Below are 22823 nucleotides of genomic sequence, written 5' to 3'. Positions count from 1 at the left end.
CTTTTATTTCCGTTCCTAAAATTTCTGTCAGGGTACTTGCTACTTTAGTCCAATATCTACGGATCTTATGACAGGCCCATAGGCAATGTACAAGAGTGCCCACCTCTATTTTGCATTTAGGACACATTGGAGATGCTCCTGCCTTAAATTTTGCCAATCGATCCGGTGCTATATGGGCCCTATGAAGTATCTTCAGCTGGATAGCCTGGGTTTGTTACAGATAGTAATTCTTCTAGCATTTTCCCAAATATCATTCCACATTTCTATAGAGATTTCTAGTCCCAAATCCTGATCCCATGTTTTAAGCAGATTATCCATATCTCCCGATACTTCATCATGTAGTAAATGATAAATAGTACTGACGGAAGATACCCCCACTGGTCGTAAGACACTGCATTCTCTATCTGATTTATAAAGACTATCTAATAACGTAGTCTTCTGTATATAATCTCGAATTTGGAAGTATCGAAAGAGGTCTCCATTAGGTAATCTGAATTTCTGACGCAGCTGTTCAAAAGACCTCAGGACCCCATCTTTAAATAAATCCCCGAGACATGAGATACCCCTGGATCTCCAGAGTTTAAAAGTGGCATCTGTTAACCCCGGTTGGAATCCCCATGCTCCCACTATCGGTGCATAGGGGGATGTTTTATGTGAATTGCCCTCATTTTGCCACATTATATTCCAAGCCTTGATTGTATTTAGTATTATAGGGTTTTTACAGTGATCTGTAATTTTCCTCTTGTCTGAGAATAAAAGGTTAATAAGTGGGTATTTTACTTGAGAGGCCTCTATGTCCAGCCAGATTGGGTCTTGTCTGATCCACAATCAATCAGCTACGTAACTTAATAGGGAACTTAACTGATATTTCCTAAAGTCTGGGAAGTCCAATCCACCCCTTGCCTGTGGAAGCTGTAGCTTCTTCAGCTTAATGAGGGGCCGCCTATGATTCCAGATAAAGGAACCCAGCCAGCCATATAATTTACATAAAGCCGTCCTCGGCAGCATCACCGGAATCATTCTCATAGGATAGTTTTAGTCTTTTAATCAGCTATGCTTTGAGTTGACTATCATTGTTGTGGTTCTGTTCGCCGAGCTGGGAATTTGTGTTGCAGACGCTTCGTCCCCTGTCTGTGTGACCTCCTCAGTGCTTGGGAGCCTCCTGTGAAGCGCTTCTGTGATCTTTCCTCCAGCACTTGTAGTGGTTTGAATCTGCCGCTTCTGGTTCAGTTCCAGCTGTCCGTTGCAGTGGTTGGTATATTGGGTCCAGGTCGATGTGCTCATTGATTCAATCAATGAGCATCCAATATACCAACCACTGCAATGGACAGCTGGAACTGACAACCAGAAGCGGCAGATTCAAACCACTAGTGCTGGAGGAAAGATCACAGAAGCGCTTCACAGGAGGCTCCCAAGCACTGAGGAGGTCACCGAGACAGGGGACGAAGCGTCTGCAACACAAATTCCCAGCTCGGCGAACAGAACCACAACGAGCACCTGAGCTACAAATCTTCTCTCAAACTTTGAGTTGACTATCATCTCAATGCAGTTTCCCAATATCTAGCATTAAAGATCAGTTTGTTCAGATGTTTTAAAATTGTTTTTAGCATTTTAGTTCTGATCGCTTGTAGCAAATAGTTCAACTGTGGCTAACTTGGAACTAGAGATTAAATCAAGAGGCTAATGCTGTTTGCATAAAATGCAGAAAAACGTTGGGGTTGAGTTCTGCAAATTAGGAACATGAAATTGGTAAGAAGAGCATATCTAACTTATCATGACCAATAGGAAGTAAATGTGGACTACAATGAAGCTAGAATAAGAATACTACTTCAGGCAATCTGGAAATAATGGAATAAAGTAACTAGCAAGAATGAGGAATTTAACATGTCTCGCTAGACTTTATTGGGGGAGAAAGTAGTAACATTCTGCAGATTTAACTGAATGCAGTCTAAGCTTATCAAGCTGCAGAATGCATGTTGATTTTTATCCTCTAGAATTTCTTCTCGAACAACTGCTAAACATTGGGGGATGACCAAATCCACTTTCTCAAAAAAACTGAAACCATGCACTTTTAGCCAAATATCAATAGGTGAAATGTAATCTGTAGGTTGTGGTGATAAAGTACTTGAATGAAATTTACAGATGGATTTTTGGAAGGGAGGCTGTTGAAACAATGCTGTAATGCATAAAAGGGGAACATTTTTAGATACACTTTTTCAATAAAGTGTAGCAGTGCCTCCAATTCTGCACACACTTCAACCAGTTTATCCCTCAAACACACCCTGGAGTTCTTTAGGGTGAGACAAACTAAGGACTGCAGTTAAAATATTTAAAATACACAAAATAAAACCATCCTGAATTTAAGGAAGCTTTTTGTTCAAGCTAGGCTGGCTGCCTGTTTAAAATAAAACCCACTTCTGACCGTGAGTGGATTGTTGGAATCACTTTGAGCTCTCAGATATTCTGGCTCGTGATAAGAGGTTGGGTCTCACATGGGGTCTTCACCAGCTGCGTCTTCAGGGAGGCAATGGATATCATGCTCCTTATTCCCATGAGTGCTTCTCGAATGTTCAGACTTCAAGTGGAGTCATAGTAGGGGTCTCAGTGCCCAATGAGGTTAGTCCACATTTATCCTAAGTATACCCATTCTCTTTCCAAGATCTGATCCCTTCATGATGCCAAGGGATTTGGCTTCAACTGGGGATTACACAAATGTCTTGCCTGATGAAATATATTGCTCTCGCTCAGTACTTAAAGTCATAACTGCCATTGAGCACCTCTTTGATTATAAAGACAGGCCAGGGCTGGTCCTTATTTGCTTTTCACCTGTTGTAGACCTGGCCTCCTTTGCATTCCATCAGACTTTGTAGAAGTTGTTGGGCCTCATTGTTTAGGCTGTTGGCCAATTAGCCGCAGGCTTAAAACAGATGAGAAATTACTTCAAGGGTCATGAATCTATGGAATTCATACACTGGCATGTGGTGGATGCTGAGATGCTTACTAAATTTGAAGAGGTGGACAGATTTTTGGATGGAAGGTTATGGAGAGTGGGCAGAAAGTTGACCAAGATGAGATCAGCCGCAATTGTTTCAAATGGATCAAATTAGACTGGTTTACTCCTACTCAATGTATATGTTTAAACTTTAAAAGGTTCCACAGTACATTTCTTATCAAAACAAGACTTCTAGTTTGAAATAATAGGAAGTGTTGAGGATTTTCTGATTTAACCAGTGTAGGAACAAATTGGGCTTCCTTGATGGGAAGCCTAATTGGAAGGTACTGCAAGGATCTATATTTTGCCCTAAGCATAGTTGATTTGAGGGGACTCCCATGTTCAAGTTTGGTTTTTTTTAGAATTGGTGAGCCTGTCAAGTACAGTAGGAAAGTGGAAGATCCAGAGATTCTGGAGAAATATGGATTGGATGAAGGGAACAAGAATGGCCAATTGAAAACATCAAATATAAATGTTGCAGTAGGAAACAGCAGAATTTGTCAAATTTCCTGTGAAAAGATTGGTGTGCTTGCGGATGAATGATGAGCAGATACATTTCTATTGGGTTCTGAATATTGAGATGTATGATCAAGAAATAGGCTACATAAAAACTCAGTGGTACTGTTAATCAAGGTTGTTTTAGTACCATTTCTGAATGAACTTGGTTTGAGATCAGGATATATGGTTTTGAGTAGAGGTCAGAAATTGAGTAATAGCACTTAATGGGAGTGATCGATAGACTCCTGAACAGTAACCATGTTGTAGGCCAACATACGTTACTGGGTGCTTGTGATAGACGGAGTGTAGTCGTGGGTGATCTTAATCTAGAGACTAGAAAAATCAGTAATTAATGACCTGAGTTCAAAAAATGCTTTGAGTTAGAGCAGCACATGTTGGAATCAACCAGAGAAGGTGGTACTTGAGTTGGTATTGTGTAACATGGCAGGATTAATGATCTCCCAAGTTGGGCAGCACCTAGTAGCAGCCATCATGATTTGAACTTTGCATCCAGATTGAAAGGGAGGAGATTAGTTCTAAGACTTGTCAGAAGTTTAAAATACTATATGGACATGAAAGCTATACTAGTTGGTGAACTCGGACATTGGACCAGGAAATGATTAGAAGCAATAATATAGCATTAAATGAATCATAAGAACTCCAAGAGAATAGGCCAGAATCTGGTTAATGTTGAAAATATCAAACTTGAGGAAAAAGCTTATTAAAGTTGGCAGCTTAGATGACCAGTTAAGTTGTAAAGGACATGGTTAATCTAGATGAATTACAGCATTAGAAGTTAGAAATTTGGAAACAAGTGGACACTGCTCATTCCCACTAGAAAATCCGTTAATAATGGACATATTTGCTTTTCTCTTCACCCAAGGAAGAGGCAATAAGCCACCAGTAATTCCTGTAAATTGGAAGGGAACAAAAGCATCTGGTGAATGCAATCGGGGAAGCAGTACAGAGCAAACTGAAACAGTGGGTCAAGTTTCTGGGCTTCATCCTGGTAGGATCTTGAGATGCATTATAAATGTTGCAAAATTTCCTTTGGACCATTTTCCTGGATTACCAAATGCAAGGACCTGTAGGCCATTTTTACCACTTTAATGGAGAAGGTTAGATTACCTTCCAAATGCATGGTTATAATGTTGCCTTTTCACAAAACCAACATTTACCACAAGCTGTCAATAGTCAGATATACAGCGCTGTAACAGACCCTTTGGTCCAACTCCTACATGCTGCTCCGATATCCCAACCTAATCTAGTTCCATTTGCCAGCACTTGGCCCATGTCCCTCTAAACCCTTTCTATTCATTTTACTCATCCAGATGCCTTTTAACTGTTGTAATTGTACTAGCCTCCACCATTTCCTCTGGCAGCCCATTCCACATATGCATTACCCTCTGAAAAAGTTGCCTCTTGGGTCTCTTCCCCTCTCACCCTAAACCTAGGCCCTAGAGTTCTGGACTCACCCAACCCACGGAAAAGATTGTCGGTTCATTCTATCCATGTCCCTCTTGATTTTATAAACCTGAGGTAAGTTAATATGCTGTGGATAAAGGAGTCTGATGTGAAATGCTCTATGAAACTTAGTTTCAGAAACTTCCACAAAAGGTTCTCTCGGGAATTAGAGGTTAACATTCTCCCTTCCATTAGAGTTAAGGGCTGACCTATTTGAAAGGTATGATTGTGAATGGTCCTCAAGCTGCACTAGTAAATGTTTCGTCCTGTGGGTGAGCTTAGAATGAAGGGGCAGTGTTTTTAAAATTGGGGTTATACTTTTCAAATAAGTGGAATTTGAGGGTTGAACATCTAGAATTCTGCCTTGAAGTCATGGAATGCAGTCCTTTATTAAGCAAGGGAATCCGAATCTACCTTTGTCTTTTAAAAATACCTCCAGGTTATTGAGGGTAAATGGGAATGTAGAACACAAACCTTCCTGAATAACAGGACAAACTTGAAAAGCCAAGTAGACTGCACAAGCTTAGAATGAGGCAAAACAGGTTTCAAACAACTATTAGTGATTTTACTCTCTTTCCTGCAAAACTGAAGTTACTACTTCAATGTGGACTGAAATTTGCTCCAGAACATTTTTGCTGTAAATCTTCACTTCAGACCATTAAGCAGGCACCCCATCTACAGTCCAGCTTAATTGTAGTGTTATTTAATGGAACATGCTGGAGTGTTGACCCAAAATAGAAAATTGTAAACTTTAAGAACTATCACCTAAAATGTTGTTCAGCTTTTGTTTGCTAATGTGTAATCTCCATCAGTTGGGACTGAATAGTTGAATGTTTACTCCCATTCCCCACCATCTCTAACTCAGTTCATTATACATGCATAACATGTTTCAGCCTCCATCTTGGATTGTGGAATGTTCCAGTATAGTATAGCTTTAACCTCAGATTCTCAACCTTGTCCTAACTGTAAACATTGAAGGTTTTCAATTTTTTGTAATTGTGCTAATGTATTTGAAATTAGTGCATGCATTTTGAAGTAGAAATGTCTGATCATATCCATGCCCATTTCAAAGATGGGGAAGAGAATGTGAAATAGTTTAAATGTTAGCTGCCATAACCGAAGGTAGAATATTGACTTGAGTTCAAGTAAACACTGAAGTGGGGTTACTGATCTGAGGCAAGTTTTTCAATATTTAGCATTTGGCTAATTTTTTTCACCTGGCTGAGTAGTGCATAAATGCAGGTCCAGTGCTGCATTTAACTGTACAAATACTTGTGAAGGTTTTTGGCAAGGAAGGACTTCTGTTGCCTGCAACGAATACCAGGATTTCTGCAGTTGTCAATGGATTAAGGACATCCAGGCATGATGCAACTCTAATCACTGGAAAAATATAATTTGAACAGTAAGCACTTCAAGCCGCCTCAGCAACTAGTGAATCTTGATGCTGTACATAAAATTTACATCTGTTATTAACTTGAGCCACTTCACTCATTCATTCATTTGGATTGGCAGTCCAGCAACATGGCCATTGCATTATCATTCCCTCTTAGGAATGCACCGCTAATCTCAATCTGGAGAAGAACAAAACTGGGATTCCAGTTTTCCCTGAAAGATCAGAATTTGCTTTTGTCTGAATCTGGCTGTTTCATTTATTACTTGATCAGGATTTTTAAAATTGCTAATAATCACTCACTAGTCTGCTCTCTTGCAATGAGATAGAAAGAAACTGACACCACAGTGAACCTGCACAGTTTACTGCCTTTGCTGTTTGAATTCATGTATTGCTGGACATCTGAGTGCATCTGGGAAAATGAACAAACCGTGAAATTCACAACTACGGAGGAACAAGTATTTTGAATTTGACAACTATACAGATTTTTTGGATGAAGTTCACAGCACAGAAACAGATAAGTGAATAGTATTGAGTGTGTGGGTTCGTTCTTTGTTTTTTTTTGGATTGATTAAACTTTAAAATATAAGCCATAACTATTAACCTGGAGCAGTGTTTTGTAGAGGAATAAGACTGTGAATTTCTGGGTCTGTAGATTGTGAAAGAGGAAAAATGGCCTTGAGTGATATACATTTGTCAGATGTGGGAGTTTAAAGGTTACTGCAGATTTATATCTGCAATAAATGCTGTTGGTTGCGAATCCTCTCCGATCGAATGGATTGGTTGGAGAGACAGTTAAAAGCAATGAGGAATTTGCAACAGTATGTGATGGATGACAATTATAGGAAAGGGGAAAGTCGCAGATACAGTCAATGGTTGGGTTAATTCCAGGAAAGGTGATAGGTAGGCAGCTAGTGCAGGAGTCTTCTGTGCTATCCCCATTTCAAACAAGTATGCTGTTTTGGAAAATATAATGGGTAATGGATTCTCAGGGGAACATAGCACGAACAGCCAAGTTTCTGGTATCGAGACTGGCTCTAATGCAATGAGGGGTTCGTCCGGTTCCAAGAGATCAATTGTGTTAGTCTGACATACAGACAGATGTTTGTTGCCAGCAGCAAAAAATCACTGTTGCTTCCCTGGTGCCAGGATCCAGGATGTCTGAGGGTGCAGAATGCTCTCGAGGGAGATGGACCAGCAAGAAGTCATTGTCCACATTGGAACCAATGACATAGGAAGAGAAGAGGTTGAGATTCTGAAGGGAGATGGACAGAAACTTAAAGGAGGTCCTTGAGAGCAGTAATATCTGGATTACTCCTGGGGCTACGAGCTAGTGAGGGCAGGAATAGGAGGATAGAGCAGATGAATGCATGGCTGAGGAGCTGGGAGAAGGATTCACTTTTTTTTTAGATCATTGGAAACTCTCTGGGTAGAAGGAGGATGAATTGCACCTAAATTGGAAGGGGACTAATACACTGACGGAGATTTGCTACATTTGCTGTAGTTGCTTGGGAGGATTTAAACTAGTAAGGTGGGAGGGTGAGACCCAGGGAGATAGTGAGGAAAGAGATCAGAGACTGGTACAGTTGAGAACGAGTCAAACAGTCAAGGCAGGCAGGGACAAGGTAGGACTAATAAATTAAACTGCATTTATTTCAATGCAAAGGGCCTAACAGGGAAGGCAGATAAACTCAGGGCATGGTTAGGAACATGGGACTGGGATATCATAGCAACTACGGAGACATGGCTCAGGGATGGGCAGGACTGGCAGCTTAATGTTCTAGGATACAAATGCTACAGGAAGGATAGAAAGGGAGGCCAGTGAGGAGGGGGAGTGGCCTTTTTGATGGGGGATAGCATTACAGCTGTGCTGAGGGAGGATATTCCTGGAAATACATTACATTCAGGGAAGTTATTTGGGTGGAACTGAGAAACAAAGGGATGTATTATAGCCCCCCCCCCACCCCGCCCCCAATCGTCAGAGGGAAATTGAGAAACAAACTTGTAAGGAGATCTCGGCTTTCTGTAAGAATAATAGGGTGGTTATGGTAGGGGATTTTAACTTTCCAAATATTGTCTGGGACTGCCATAGTGTTAAAGGTTTAGATGGAGAGGAATTTAAGTGTGTACAAGACAATTTTCTGATTCGGTATGTGGATGTACCTACTAGAGAAGGTGCAAAACTTGATCTACACTTGGGAAATACGGCAGGGCAGGTGACTGAGGTGTCAGTGGGGAGCACTTTGGGGCCAGCGACCATAATTCTATTCGTTTTAAGATAGTGATGGAAAAGGATAAACCAGATCTAAAAGTTGAAGTTCTAAATTGGAGAAAGGCCAATTTTGACGGTATTAGGCAAGAACTTTCGAAAGCTGATCGGAGGCAGAAATTCTCAGGTAAAGGGATGGCTGGAAAATGGGAAGCCTTCAGATTTGACTATGGTGGTTTTTCTCTTTGGAGCAGAGGAGACGGGGGCGGGGGGGGACATAATTGATATAAAATTGGCAGGCATAGACAAATGATCCCTCGGAAGTTCTGTCACTGGGGGCATTACCTGTATAGTTACAGGTAACAATTTAGAAAAAGTGAGGACCCTTTTATTACCCAAAGGATGATGGGAATCTGGAACTCACCTGTAAGGGGGAGGAGAAAAGAGAAGCAGAAACCCATGTAGCATTCAAGTACTATACTTGGATGTGCACTTGCAAGTGCTGAAGTGATTTTTGAATAGTTGTTTGGCAGTGGGCTGAAGAACACCAATGCTTTAGACCTCCAATTGCAGTTTTTGAAAATTGCTCAACTGGATTATTAATTTTCAAATGTAGGTAAGGGATATGGACTAATCCTGTGCAAGGATCAAGAAATAACAAACATGAGCTGTGGGTGTAGATCAGGTTTTAGTTGCTCATTCCATCTGCACTATTCTCAATTTCAAAACAGTTAGAATGAATTGTCAAAACAAATCACTGCCCTACCCTATTTGGAACTGGACTTAAGCCACCTGTCTTTTGGGAACAAATGTAGAAAATGCACATTATGGGGGCTAAAGTCCGATGCCAAATATGGACCTTGACAATATTTGTGTACAAAACTGTCTAGCGTTTTGACAAATGGAAAGTCTTTAATTTTCTGTAAAAGATATACCAAGTAATTCACTAACTTGTCCAATCAGGTTGAGGGGCGAACACCTATTTTACTATCAAAATTTTGACTTTTAAGTGGAATGTCAAGCTGCTGAGGTGGAGGGCTTCAGACCATGCTCGGGAATATTTATTTGTTGTGATAGTGGAGACTTCAGGTCATTTTTAGGTTGGGCTAGTGTTTTTAGTTTCTTATTTATAGCAAGTCATGAGCTCACTCTTCTTTCTTTTGATCCTCCACTTACTTTTGACTTGATTGTAATCAATCAATCAATCAAAGTTGGAGTAATTGGCTGCTTGCTTGAGTACAGAAAATGCAAGATACCTGGGTAGCCATTCAGAATCCAGCCTAAACATCAGGCCTTTCAGCCACCAATCTATTTAGTGATAACCTTATCAAATAAATTGACCAGTGTGATGGAGGCAAAGTTTTCATATTTGTACAAAGCTTCCTGAAATAACCCAGTTCTCCTTAAATTTTCACGATATTATTGGACTGAGACTGTTTCCTGGTTTCTCATCTCATTAAAATGAGACTCTTTTCCAATTCTATGGTGCTTGCATCCTATATACCTAAATTTCTTAGTACATTCTCATTGTTTAAATGACCCACTGAACTGGTTATATTGCTTACTCTGAAGGATGTTTATTTCCCTTGTCTTTTTGTAGCATCTATTCAAGTAGCTAATTTCTACACTAAATGGTTGGCATTGAGATTACAATCTGCCAATACTATGCACCAAGTAACCGAATCATTTAAGACCCTTGGTGAGATTGTTTTATCCAGCTTTTTCTTTATGCAAGGTAGATGTTAGTTCAAAGGGTTCTGTAATGACCTCTAGGTTGAGGGAATTGTGCTACAAGTAGACTAGACTTTGAACTCCATGGAGTAAGATAAAGTTGAAACAATGTAATGTTAGTGGACTTGAAGTGCCAAATGGGCATTGTTTTTAGCCCTACAAACTTTGGTTCCAGTTCATGTAATCTAACATCACCTGACATGGCTCTTTTGGGCATGCTCTGTTACTATACCCACAGTCAGGATACATGCTGGGTGTTTGCTCTGGCTGGGGAGATTTGAAACCAGGTGTGGACTTGGGCTAATGTTTTACAGTGAAATATGATGTCTTGAATGATAGCTGAGAATCTTAAGTGTTCTCTACCCCAGATGGTTGTAGGTTCTTTACTCATTGAAAATATCCCAAGGCTGAGAACAATTCTGTACTGAAAGTTAATATTTGCATTAGCTCCACTCAATCTGATATCTCACCTCCTGTGGAGGAACAGGCAGTCTGGCACATCTGACAGACCAGTGTGCTCTCTGGGGCCCAAGAGTTACAAGTAACTAGTTGTGCAGCTAACCACCTTGTAAATGACCAGTACTAAAAGTTCTGTAGTGGCCTACTTTTTAGCACTGATTTTTAATACAGGCTGTTTTAACATCTATCTTTTTTGCTGATTACTAAGTGCCTTTAGAGGCTCTGTCCTCCTTACTCCTGGAGTACAAAGGATTGCTGGCAGTGAACTTTTTCCCCTTTCCAAACCATGAGTGGTTGGTATCAGAGTCCAGTGTAACACTGGATTTATATAAAATGACTTGTGGATTGTCCAAAATAGAGGTTGAGGTAGGCCAGTCTCTCTGTATTGGGTAGAAGATCACGTTCAAAGATGCAAGGCATTTTCCATCTTAATAATAAAACAGGCAAAAAGGAGGCCATGTTTGATGTATTGTCAAACAATATTTGCTAACAGGTGGGAACATGTGGTTAAAAATATTTCCTTGCATAAAATTTCAAGAAAGGACTAACGATCTAAATCTGGAGTTGTTTTAGTTGAAAGCCTTTTAGCTTTAGGTTCTCTGGGTGTTGAGGGGAACAGGAAGTATGTTTGAGTTTTTGGACAGTGATAAATCTGTCCTAATTGATGTAAGTGAACATCAATTGCATTATGTTCCTGTTTTCAGTGTAGTTTGTATGGTTGGAATGGTAGCTAAAATGCACAGATCCGTGCCAAATTCAGCATTTAAAATAAGTTGCTTTCAAACAACCCATTTGAAAGTGAATGTATTATGGTGTGTAACAATAGATGTTTAGCAGAAATGCAAAGTTGGATTTTATTTTAGGCAACAATATTTAATTGGGTGCGCAAAGCTAATGTTAAATGTCTATACTGTATTCTTGGCATAGCTGGACCCGCAACTGAACAGTTGGAGACATTCTTCAATTTTTCTACCCAGCGAGAAATGTAAACTTTGTTTTCCCCCATAAATTCCAAATATTTTCAACTTGCACTCCTATTGGCTTCTAACAGGCAACTTCCTCAATTTTACTTTCACTCTTTTTTTGTAATGTGTTTTTACTGGATTAATATCAGCCTAATTTGTACATCATAGTATGAATGTAGAAAATGGAAATGAAGCTTTGCACGTGAGGATCATTATTCCCAATTTTGCGCAGAGTTGCAGTTACCTCCAGCATTTTGTGGAAGCTGGTCTTGACACTTTTGGCAGCGATCAAAAGTGCTGTTGCATCTTCAAATTATGAAGATGAAAGGGAAGTGTTGTCAGCAACTTAGGCTCCGTGCTTTCTGTCAAGTTAGTTGTGGGTTTGAGTCTCCAGAAATCTCAACCCGAATCGACAACTTGGTGCACCAGAAGAGTTCTGTATTAAGATTCTAACTTTGACTTGATTTTAAAATTAGGTTCTATTGCCTTGTGTACATAAAACCACAGTATTATTTGGAGGGTGATCCTGGCTTATTTATCCTTCAATCTAACTGATTTACCCTCGTCATCAAGGTTTTCTGTTTTGTTTTCTATGACTTGACTGCATTTCTTCCTGACTTTTAAAAGCAAAGTATTTTTGAACAGCAAAATGCTGTTGAGATTCTGTGGTCATGCTATTTGTATTTTCTATGTGCAACATGTAGTGGAATGTAGTATTTTCACATGGATAATATAGTCATTAAAAATAACCCGTTTTGTTATCTATTAATCACATTCTAAAACTACAAAAGACTTGCTTGTTGGTGACCTTTGTAAGCAGAATGCTTCAGGTCTGTCACTGGGTAAGAAATTTTAACTTGAGTTAATCAGTTTGAGTAAACTATCTCATTTCTTTCCCTACTTGGAGCGAAGCATTTCAAATGCAAATCTTTCTGACTAAAAGCTTGCTTTTTAAATTTGTAGGTGTACCAATGCTTTCTGTGCAACCGAAAGGCAAGCAGAAAGGTTGTGCTGGTTGCAATCGCAAGATCAAGGATCGTTACTTGCTCAAGGCATTGGACAAATATTGGCATGAAGACTGTCTAAAATGTGCCTGTTGTGACTGCCGTCTTGGAGAAGTCGGATCAACACTCTATACAAAAGCAAACCTAATTCTCTGTCGTAGAGATTATTTAAGGTAAATTGGAGGGGGGAAATCAACTTTGCAAGCTGATATGGCTATAATGGAATATCCCTTAATCAAATATGCTAAAGCCGATTGAGACCACCTTTTTGAAATGTTTTGCCCAAATATTAGGTGCTTTTAAGATGAGGTTTGAGTCTAAGAAATGGTCATCCAGCATTATAGCCCTCATCTGCGAGACTGTCAATGTTTTTGTGATTAAAATATGATGCTGTAGTAAAAGGAGTTGAAATCCTGACCCTCATTGCAAACCATTTTGGCTTTGGGTTTTATCAATCTCCATACTTCACAACATGAGTGAAGTCATCTTGTAGCTCCTTTTTCATAGTGTAGCAACTAGGACTGCATACTGATTTGACCAGCTATCCATCATTTTAAATGATGCACTTCTACTCTCAGTAATAGCTTTGCTGTGATGCAAAATATAATAATTATTGGAATGTTGCAAGATCAAATTATGCTTTTTTTGTTCTAAAGCCTTGATCAAGATAAATCTGGGGGATTGTGGTTAATTCTGGGCATGTCTCAAAGGAGATCCTTCGCAAGGATCTCTTCCTTTTTTCTCCCCCCACCCCCCCTCCCCAACCACTAATGATCCCATTCTTTCTCGAGGAAAGACATCTAGCAGTCAGACCCAGGCAGAGCAGAATTTTTGTTCAAGTTGTGAAACTTGACAGATTTTAAGAACTTGTCTAAATAACTGAGCTAGAAGGTTATTTGTTGAAATTTACTAGCCTCTCCAATATCTTGTTATCTACCCTGTTTTGGCTGAAGGATTAGTTTGAAGGCTAATTGTGGGGACTTTGGTGTTAATTTCTTAACTCTTTCCTTGTATGTTTTTGGCAGTAAAATGGCTTGAATGTCCCTGTGACTACACTTAGATTCCCAGATTCTGAGATTCTAGAAACAATAGGAGCAGGAGTAGGCCATTCAGCCCTTTTGATCTGCTCTGCCAGTCATTATGGTCATGGATGATTCAGCTTGGTACCCTGTATCTGTTCACATTGATCCTTCAATTGAAAGGACTATATCTAACACCTTTTTTTTAATCTGTTTTAGCTTTGCTTTGCTTTGTTTTGGGATTCCACAGATTCTCCACTCAAATTTCTGTTTTCGTCTGAAATGGGTGAAAGTGAGGACTGCAGATGGTGGAGATCAGAGACAAGATTAGCGTGGTGCTGGAAAAGCACAGCAGGCTAGGCAGCATCCAGGAGCAGAAAAATTGATGTTTCAGGCATGCTTCTGCCCAAAGCGTTGATGATTTTTTTTTTTCTGCTCTGATGCTACCTGACCTGTGCTTTTCCAGCACCACTTTAATCTTGTGCTTGGTCTGAAATGGCCTACTGTATCTTTTTTAAAAAATAAGAGGTCACAGTTTGACTCCCTGGTCATCAGGAATATCCTTTCTGCATTATTCTGTCCAGTCCTGTTATGATTTCATGTGTTTGAGATCATCTCTATCCCTATTCCCCTCAGTGTGAATGTAGTCCTAACTGATCAAATCTCTTAACATTGATAACTGAGGTGACAGGACTAATCTGGTAAACATCTGTTGCATTTCCTCCATAGCCATAACCGCCATCCTCTGAGACCAAATCTGTATACTACTCCAGGTGTAATCTCTCAAAGGCCCCATACAATTGCTGTAAGACATCTCTTCTGTTAAATCCTGTCACTATGAAGGCCACATACCATCTGCACCTTCCTGCTATTTTCAGGGACTGGTTTGCAAAGACAGATCTCATTGCACCTCCCCTTCCTAACTTGCCATTTGGAGAATAATCTGCTTTCCTATCATTGCATCAGGAGCTGCTGGTTTGAGTTATCTTTAGTAGCAAAAACTATAGCCAAAATAACCATTTATTCGCATCCTACTTCATCTGCCAGGCATTTGCCCATGCACTCAATTTATTCGAATCATAAATATCTCTGTATCCCCCCCCCCCCCCACAGATCACTCTTATCCAGATTTGTATTGTTCCCAAAAATGGGCAATATTACCTTTTTAGATTCCTTAAATTATGGATATTGTAAATACTGGGTATCTAATCCCTGCAATACCCTACTAGTCGGTGTCTACCACTTAATAAGGAATGGGGGGGGGGGGGGGGTAACTGGGGAAAGGAAGACTGACCCATTTTATTCCTGCTGTTTCTTGTTTGCCAGCCAACTTCCCATCCATGTCTGTGTGCTTCCACCAATCCATGTTTTAATTTGACATGCTCATCTCTGACCTTTTTTATTGAAAGCCTTCTGAAAGTTTCTAAACCACTCTACTAGTTTTCCCCCTTCTCTACTACTGGAATTGATTTAGCTAGTAGACTTGTCATTAATCCACTTTCTCAAATCCTTGCATCTTGAGTTGGTTTATCTTTGGCTGTTTTTGATTGCTTTGACATTGAGCTTTTTAATAAGAGGATAACACTTGCTAATGGTTGATGGAAATGTCAGTGTGTGACTGTGAACCTTGGACTGAAATCTGGGTGGAACTCTGCAGTAACTTCCCATGCGTTTCTACATAATGTAATAGTATTTGCTTGTAGAAAACTTGACATGTTGATTTAACATTCCACATTTTTATATTTTTCAAATTTTCATGTGGATGATACACATGAACTGAAATCTAAACAAGTCTTTATAAATATATCCAACACTGAAGCAGCTAGCCTTGAAAGTAAAAGCCACTTTAGTCACATTGTAGTGCCTCCTTTTTAGTGTTTAACAGAATATTTCCACAAATTTCCCTGAGATTTTTTAACTTGCTTTCTAGGTTACCATGTGGTTTCTAAAATTGAACCGATCTCTCCACTGCCAAAGCAATTAAGGAAAAGTCTGAATGGGACTTCACTGGAAAATCCAACCACATTACTTGTGGGCTTAGAACATTGTGTTCTTCAGAATTTGATGTACTGTTTCCTGTATATCCTCTCCTCCGCTCAAGAGGGGAGTAGGGTGTAAAAGTCTGAGCATTCATTAATATTCATCACAAGATACTGACTTCAATGAAAATGAACTCAATGACTGGTCCTTCAAGCTATCTGCAGAACTTTAAAATGGAAAGGAAAATGGGTGTAGTCAAGTGCTACTTTACCTTTTTTCACGTCTCCTTTTGTTGTGAATTAGACTTGGAAATGGACATGAAACTTTGGTCAAGTTGATACAAATCAAGTTTGTCTTTTTAATCTCCCTCTTTGAGGTGAAAAAGCACTTGCTAGATGAGAAATCTACTGATTCGTTGCAACTGAATCCATTAAAAGTCTAGAACTAAAAGTTCAACACTTTCCTTTTTGGGAAGGACATCTTTCCCTGTCTGGCCCACGTGAGACGCTGGACTCAGTTGTATGGTCACTCTGCCCTCTGGCTTGAGCCTATTTCAATTGGATAAAGAGCCTTCATAAAGAACAAACTGGACAGACAATCAGGCATCAACTTCAACAGCAAAAACTGCACCAAAACTATTGACCCACTGGAGTTGCTCCCAATATCTGGGAGCTGGTGCCATAATTGGATAAGCTATCTCCCGATTTGGTCTAACTGCTCAGTGTGACTATGACCATGTCCAAGACAGCACCACCACCATCCCTATGCCTTGTCCCACTGGCAGGATACTCAGCAGGAGTGGTGGCAAAGGGTATACACTTGGGAGGGAGTTGTTCAGCAGTATTCAACTTTGCTTCCAGACCCTATGAAGTCTCATGGCATGAGATCAAACATGGATAAAAGGGAACCTCTTCCTGATGCTGCATCTTCCACTCATACTCGGAACTTTGTGCCCCTGCCAAGGTTTTAACACCAGCAAAAATTGATACGTGTAGTGATTAATCAATTTTGATATTTATGGAATGGAAATGGATGATGTAGGTTTAAGACAATTGAAAACATTTTGACGTGGAATCAATTTGTGGTTTTATATGAAATGGTATGGGTAGGGAACGGGAAGAAAGTTGTAAAAGGCTCTAGGCAGATCAGTGGGCAGAAAATGATCTGGAATTGTCATTTGACTCAGCTTCAACTTCCAATCTGAAATAAAGAAATTGCACAGCAGGTACAATATTGAAGCTGAAAGTCTGGTTTATTTGAAATTATGTAAAGGATGGGAGAAAGGAAATGTGGATTTTGTCATTACTAATTTTTTTGAAGTGTATACTTAAATTCACCTGAGAAAAGGTGAGAGGAAAGTAGAGGTTCAGACAAAGGGGGCAGGAGGGAAGGTGGCAAATGCTAATTTGAAAATGGCTTCTGAGACCTAAAACAGTTTGGCAGTGCTTTTCTGAATACTCATTTGCTTGGACAGAACTTTATTGGTTGAACTGAGGTTTACTTTGATCAAGCTTTCAAAACTAGGCTGTTGTAGAGCAATCTTTTTTTTTGAAAACTGCCAAATTATTTTAAAACATAAAATCTGAATCAACCCCTTGACTCCAGATTTCAAAAAGCATTACTGAATTGGTGAATTAACAAAGGGTGTTGAGCTGCTTTGTGCATAATTACATAAATTCAAATTAACTGGTTTTTATTGCATCTTGCCATGCGATAGAACAGTGTGCAGCTTGTCTATGTAGTTTACATTCAGCTTTGAAACTGGTATATAATATTATCTGATCCTAGTTACAAGACAAATTATGTAAAGTGTTATGTAATTGTAAAGACAGGATGGAAGTTAAAGCAATGAGTCAGGCAGTGTAAACATGCCTGCTATTAAAGGGGTATTTAGCAAACCTACGCATACCTCTTAATGTGATGGGCAATATGCTGTAGTCAAATTCTCCATTCGAGTTCCATCTAAATGTTTAAGTGCCTTTTGCTGGTTTCATTTCAATTTTAGTTGCTTTCCATTGTGCAGATGAATGCAGCAGACAACTTACTATTTGAGACTATTCAAAAAGACAAGTAGTTGAAATTTTGTTAGGTGGGGTCTGAAGACCATTTTCGCATGTTTGATCTGGCACCGTCCATGCCCAGCTGAACAAACCTGGCTACTGTAGTTTTCCATCAAATTGCATCCCTTTTAGTTCTGTGCTTGTATTGTTGGCCAGATTCTGCGCAAGTCTCGAGTGGGCTTGAACCTGTGACAATCCATTTTAATGGGAATGTGTTGCCACTCTGACCAGAAACCCTCAGCCACTTTAGTAATTTCAAAGTCAGATGTGGAATATGAAAGTATATAAAATGAAATCATCTGTCATATTTTAAGCTTTCAAACCAATCCCAGAATTTTGCATTGCAAACAAAATATAAGCTATTAAGGTAAAATGGATCTGGCAAAGCTTATGTGCTGCACTTATCAAATCATCTTTTTGTCCAGGCTTTTTGGTACCACGGGAAATTGTGCAGCGTGCAGTAAACTGATTCCTGCCTTTGAGATGGTGATGAGGGCCCGAGAAAATGTCTACCACTTGGACTGTTTTGCCTGTCAGCTCTGTAATCAGAGGTAAGCCTGGGAAGGTGGAGAACTAAGTTGTATCCAGCAAAGACTAAAATGTTAAAATTGATTTTAGGACTAGTTCAAGAATAAGTTCCTGATTTTTCTTACCCACATCAGAAGTACTCGCTTCACATGTCTGGTGTGTGGTTTTAATTAACATGCCAAGAAGGAATATTTGTAGGTAATCCTTTAATTTTTAAAGCTGGGTAAGTATGGAATACTATTTGTATGCTAATTGAGTTTTGAAATGGAATGCCAAGCTGTCTGGCACCTTAGAGGCTGAATATACCTTTAAGTTCAGATTGCTTTCAAAAATTCATTGTTTTGAGAAATATTTACAGGATTATTTTGGCTTAGAAAGATACATCCTTGTTTGAAGATCTGGTGCTTATTGTCCAACCTGTTGGCACTAATACAGGAAGGAAGGTCTCATTATGACTGTTAGTTGAACAGGAAATTGACATCTGATCTTCCCCTTGGGGTTGGCTGGGTGGGCAACTGGTTAACATGTAACTGAAATAAAAGTTTACTGTGACTGGAAGGAGCGCATCCTTGGTTCAGTTAAAGCAGCAACCATTTGAGTAAAAATAGCTGGCTGTTGCTGATTGAGCACTAGTATGGCAGCTATAATAACCATAATGAAGTATGCACTGAGAAATTGAACTGTACTTGCAGGCTATGGGTATTGCGCAAGTTGCATATTATCCATTGTGGTGGAACTGGTGATCTGCTTCAAGTCAATGGGGATATTGGTGCAACTAAACTGAACACATTGATCCCATTTTTTTTTTTTTGAGAACAGTTAAAGGTGAACTGTTGAAGTTGCAGACTGGAACAATTGAGTCTAGTGAATTTTCTCTTGACGTGAATCAGTTGGGGCATTTTTTGGAGTCAAAACTATTGTTATCCTTCCTAAAACTCTAGGCTAAATTGATATCCAATTCAAATGATCAAAATGGGATTTGAAATCCTCCCTGGATTTAATCCAAATCCATGTTGTAAGCACTATTGTGCTCTGGTAGGCAGCATGGGTTTGTGGGAATGGCATATTCTCCAACTTTCTTGTGATGAAATGATTGAGGGAAGTGGATGTCTATATGGACTTAAGGCATTTGATAAGATACCTCCATAGCAGGCTGATATAAAATGCAGTGTCTTGTGGAATCTGGCATGTGATGGCTAGATGGATGTAGAACTGGCTTGGTCACTGGTGGAAGAATGCTTTTCAGAATGGAGATCCGTGCTCTGCAGGGGCCTTTTTTTTGGTAAAGGAGTAAAGTGTAGGTTTAATTTAGTACTTCAAATGACCCCAAAATTGACGTTGCAGGTAATGAATTATTAAAGGATACAGTGGGATAGATTACAGATTTGGGCAGAAAAAAGGCAGAGATTAATCATGACAAATAAGAGGTACCTCCACTTGGAAGATCAAATTCCAATGTGAATTATACAGTAAATGAGTTCTTCGAGCATTGACAAAGATCTGGGTGCACAGATCTACACATCCTGGAAAGTAGTAACATAGGTGGAGAAGGTCAGAAAGCCATACTGTATGCTTGCCTTAAACCAGCCAGGACATTGAATATAAAATTTGGCAAGTTGTGTCACAGCTATATAAAACTTCAGCCACGCTTGGAATATTGCATGCAGTGCTCACCACCACATTACCAGAAGGACATGGAAGCTTTGGAGAGAGTGCAGAGAAGGCTTATTAGGGTAGTGCCTAGTCTGCAGAGTTGGTGTTGAGAGGAGGTTGGACAAATTTATCTTTGGAAAGATGGCTGAAGGGTGACCTGACAAGTCACCTCAATTTTGAGGCACTGGGTGGATAGTTGCTTTTTCCCAGGAGGGGAAAAGCTCATTACAAGAGGGCACAGGTTCAAGGTGAGGGGGAGAATTCAGGGGAGAGTGGAGGGGGTATATTTATCAGAGGTTGGTGGGTGCCTGGAATGTACTCTGCCAACGTGCCTCCTTCCATCACCACCACAATGTTTAAGGCAAATCTTGATGTACACATGAACAGAGGCATAGAAACCAAGTCTGGCCACTAAGTGGGCCTAAATAAGGATTAGTAATTGAAACCGGCTTGGTGAGCTGAAGAACCTGCCTCTGTAGTATTTTTGTTGTTTGCCTGCACAACAAATACCTCTGTATAAATGAACATTTGGCTGAAAAAGGAATTCTGGAGGAACACTCTTTGCTTTGTGTGGATGTAAGGCACAGCATTTGAGAATCTGTGCCAGATGCCCAGTTTGTACAGTATACCTTGTGAAAAATGGCATGTGACCACTCACTATGAAAACTGTGCTAACTCCCTCATACTTGTAATCTTTTCTTTAGGTTTTGTGTGGGTGACAAATTTTTCCTGAAGAATAATATGATCCTCTGCCAAATGGACTATGAGGAAGGGGCAATGAATGGAAGTTTCTCATCACAAGTTCAGTGATCTGCCCATGGCCTTCTAAAGTGTTGTGGGATGTTCAACACTTAAACGAAAAATGGAGAGCATTTGTCAGCTTGCTTGCAACACTTCAATTAGTCCGGAATGGATTAAAGTAACTTTCTCCAACACTGAGCAGTTAAGATTTTAGATGCACAGCTGTGCTGTTTAGCTGGGCAGTGCTTTGCCTGTATGTTTTGTGATGTTGGGTCTGGGAGGGTATGTACAGTGTTTCTGTATATATAAACTGGAACATTTATTTTACATAAATGTAATGCAATTTTATTATTACTGGTGTGCATTAAAGGAAATTAAATGTTCCTGCTTGTGAACATTGACTTTTTTAAACTCCAGCCCATGAACCTACTGAAATGAACCAATACACATAAAATTGATCAGTCCTGGAAAATTGGCACTTGAATGATTTGTGAAGTTAGTTCAATCAAAATTTCTGTAAGATCTTGATCTGTTGTCTTGACTTTATATACTTGGGTCAAATTATAGTCTTCACATTTGAAGGTGTAAAGATTGCAGAAGTGCCACAACTTGTACAATTGTTTTTGAGGTTTTGTTTTCTTTAGTTGCAAATGAGTTTGCAGGTACCTTGAATTTGGCCGCAGAGTTGTTCATATAAGCAACTAAGTTTTCAATGTTTGGCTGCTTATCTCCACAAAGGTGTCATGACCTGAATTTGGAACACCACTAATGTCAACTAGATATTTAGTGATGATTTCCCCCATGCTTTATTACAAGTTTTAAGGCAGAATGATCAAACTCTTAAATGAGGTGAGGCTGGATACCCCAAACTAATTTTTATTCCAATAGATGAATGTGCAGGGCAGTGATTTTATAATTGTCCCACTTAATCTGTGCAGCACTTCGAGAATGTGTGACACCACACACATGCCACTGCCCCTCAGCAAATGGCCTTGAGTTTTCTGCTGGACAAACTTGACTACAGGTATTTCAGTTTAAGAACCTTTCTGCTAGCCTGTGTACTCATTCAATTGTGCTTCTTTGCATGATAGGTGAGAATCAAGAATGTAATCCCATTAACCTTTAAAAAAAAAAAAAAAAAAAAAAAAACTGATTTGCCTGAATGCATTTCCTGCATCTTTAATGCTAAGAAAGTGGTGAATCAAAAACGTGATGGCAAGAAAAGCTGAAATCTAACTGGAGCATTGACTTTCACCTCTTGTAGTGAGACTGAAATAAAAATTTCTTTAATGATTTTATATTGTCAGAGAGCCCTGGACTGTTTGCAATCGACTCCGTAAGGAGTTTGTGATTAGTATATATTTGCAGTCCTGTGCAGATTTTGAACTTGGAGTCACACTTTCACAAATCTAATTTCTCAAAGGGAGGCTACATATTAAAGGTTATCAACATTTTGAAATAAGCAACTTGTACTTGGAAAGTTTAACTTTTTGAGCTTAAGTGCATCTTTTTGTAAACATTAGTGAAAGATTCTGATTATAGTGATGGAATTATTGCCTGATGCACAAAAAGGAGAAAGTGAGGACTGGAGATCGGAGCTTAAAAATGTGTTGCTGGAAAAGCACAGCAGGTCAGGCAGCATCAAAGGAGGAGGAGAATTGACGTTTCGGGCATAAGCCCTTCTCCAAGAATTCCTGAAGAAGGGCTTATGCCCGAAACGTCGATTCTCCTTCTCCTTTGCCTGACCTGCTGCACTTTTCCAGCAACACATTTTTAAGCTCTGCACAAAAACTAAAGTTAATGTTCCACTATTGGGGAATCAAAAGTGACGGTGGTAATAGACAATGGGTGCAGGAGTAGGACGTTCTGCCCTTTGAGCCAGCGCCAGCATTCATTATGATCATGGCTGATCATCCACAATCAGTATCCTGTTCCTGCCTTATCCCCATAACCCTTCCTGTTCTTGCCACCAAAGTGAATAACCACACATTTATCCACATTAAACTGCATCTGCCATGCATCCGTCCACTCACCTAGCCTGTCCAGGTCACCCTGTATTCTCCTAACATCCTCCTCACGTTTCACCCTGCCACCCAGCTTTGTGTCATCAGCAAATTTGCTGCTAATACT

The 22823-nt window shown here is 39.7% G+C and overlaps 1 protein-coding gene across 3 annotated transcripts in view; it reads left to right on the top strand.

The window, feature by feature from the left end:
• The window catches only part of lmo1 (LIM domain only 1), a 59895-nt gene extending 38819 nt beyond the window's left edge, over positions 1 to 21076 (top strand). For all 3 annotated transcript variants that reach the window (XM_087996536.1, XM_043705836.2, XM_043705839.2), the window contains exons 3-5: positions 12672 to 12885; positions 18197 to 18322; positions 20657 to 21076. In XM_087996536.1, the coding sequence (XP_087852662.1) occupies positions 12672 to 12885; positions 18197 to 18322; positions 20657 to 20762 (446 nt within the window). In that variant the 3' untranslated portion in view covers positions 20763 to 21076. The remainder of the gene's footprint in view (positions 1 to 12671; positions 12886 to 18196; positions 18323 to 20656) is intronic.
• Positions 21077 to 22823: the final 1747 nt, after the last annotated feature.

This window comes from Chiloscyllium plagiosum, unplaced genomic scaffold (genome assembly GCF_037043375.1).
Source record: "Chiloscyllium plagiosum isolate Xiang-an unplaced genomic scaffold, Cpla_swu_hap1 HiC_scaffold_18, whole genome shotgun sequence".
NCBI classification, from domain to species: Eukaryota; Metazoa; Chordata; class Chondrichthyes; order Orectolobiformes; family Hemiscylliidae; genus Chiloscyllium; species Chiloscyllium plagiosum.
This window is presented reverse-complemented; position numbering and strand designations above follow the sequence as displayed.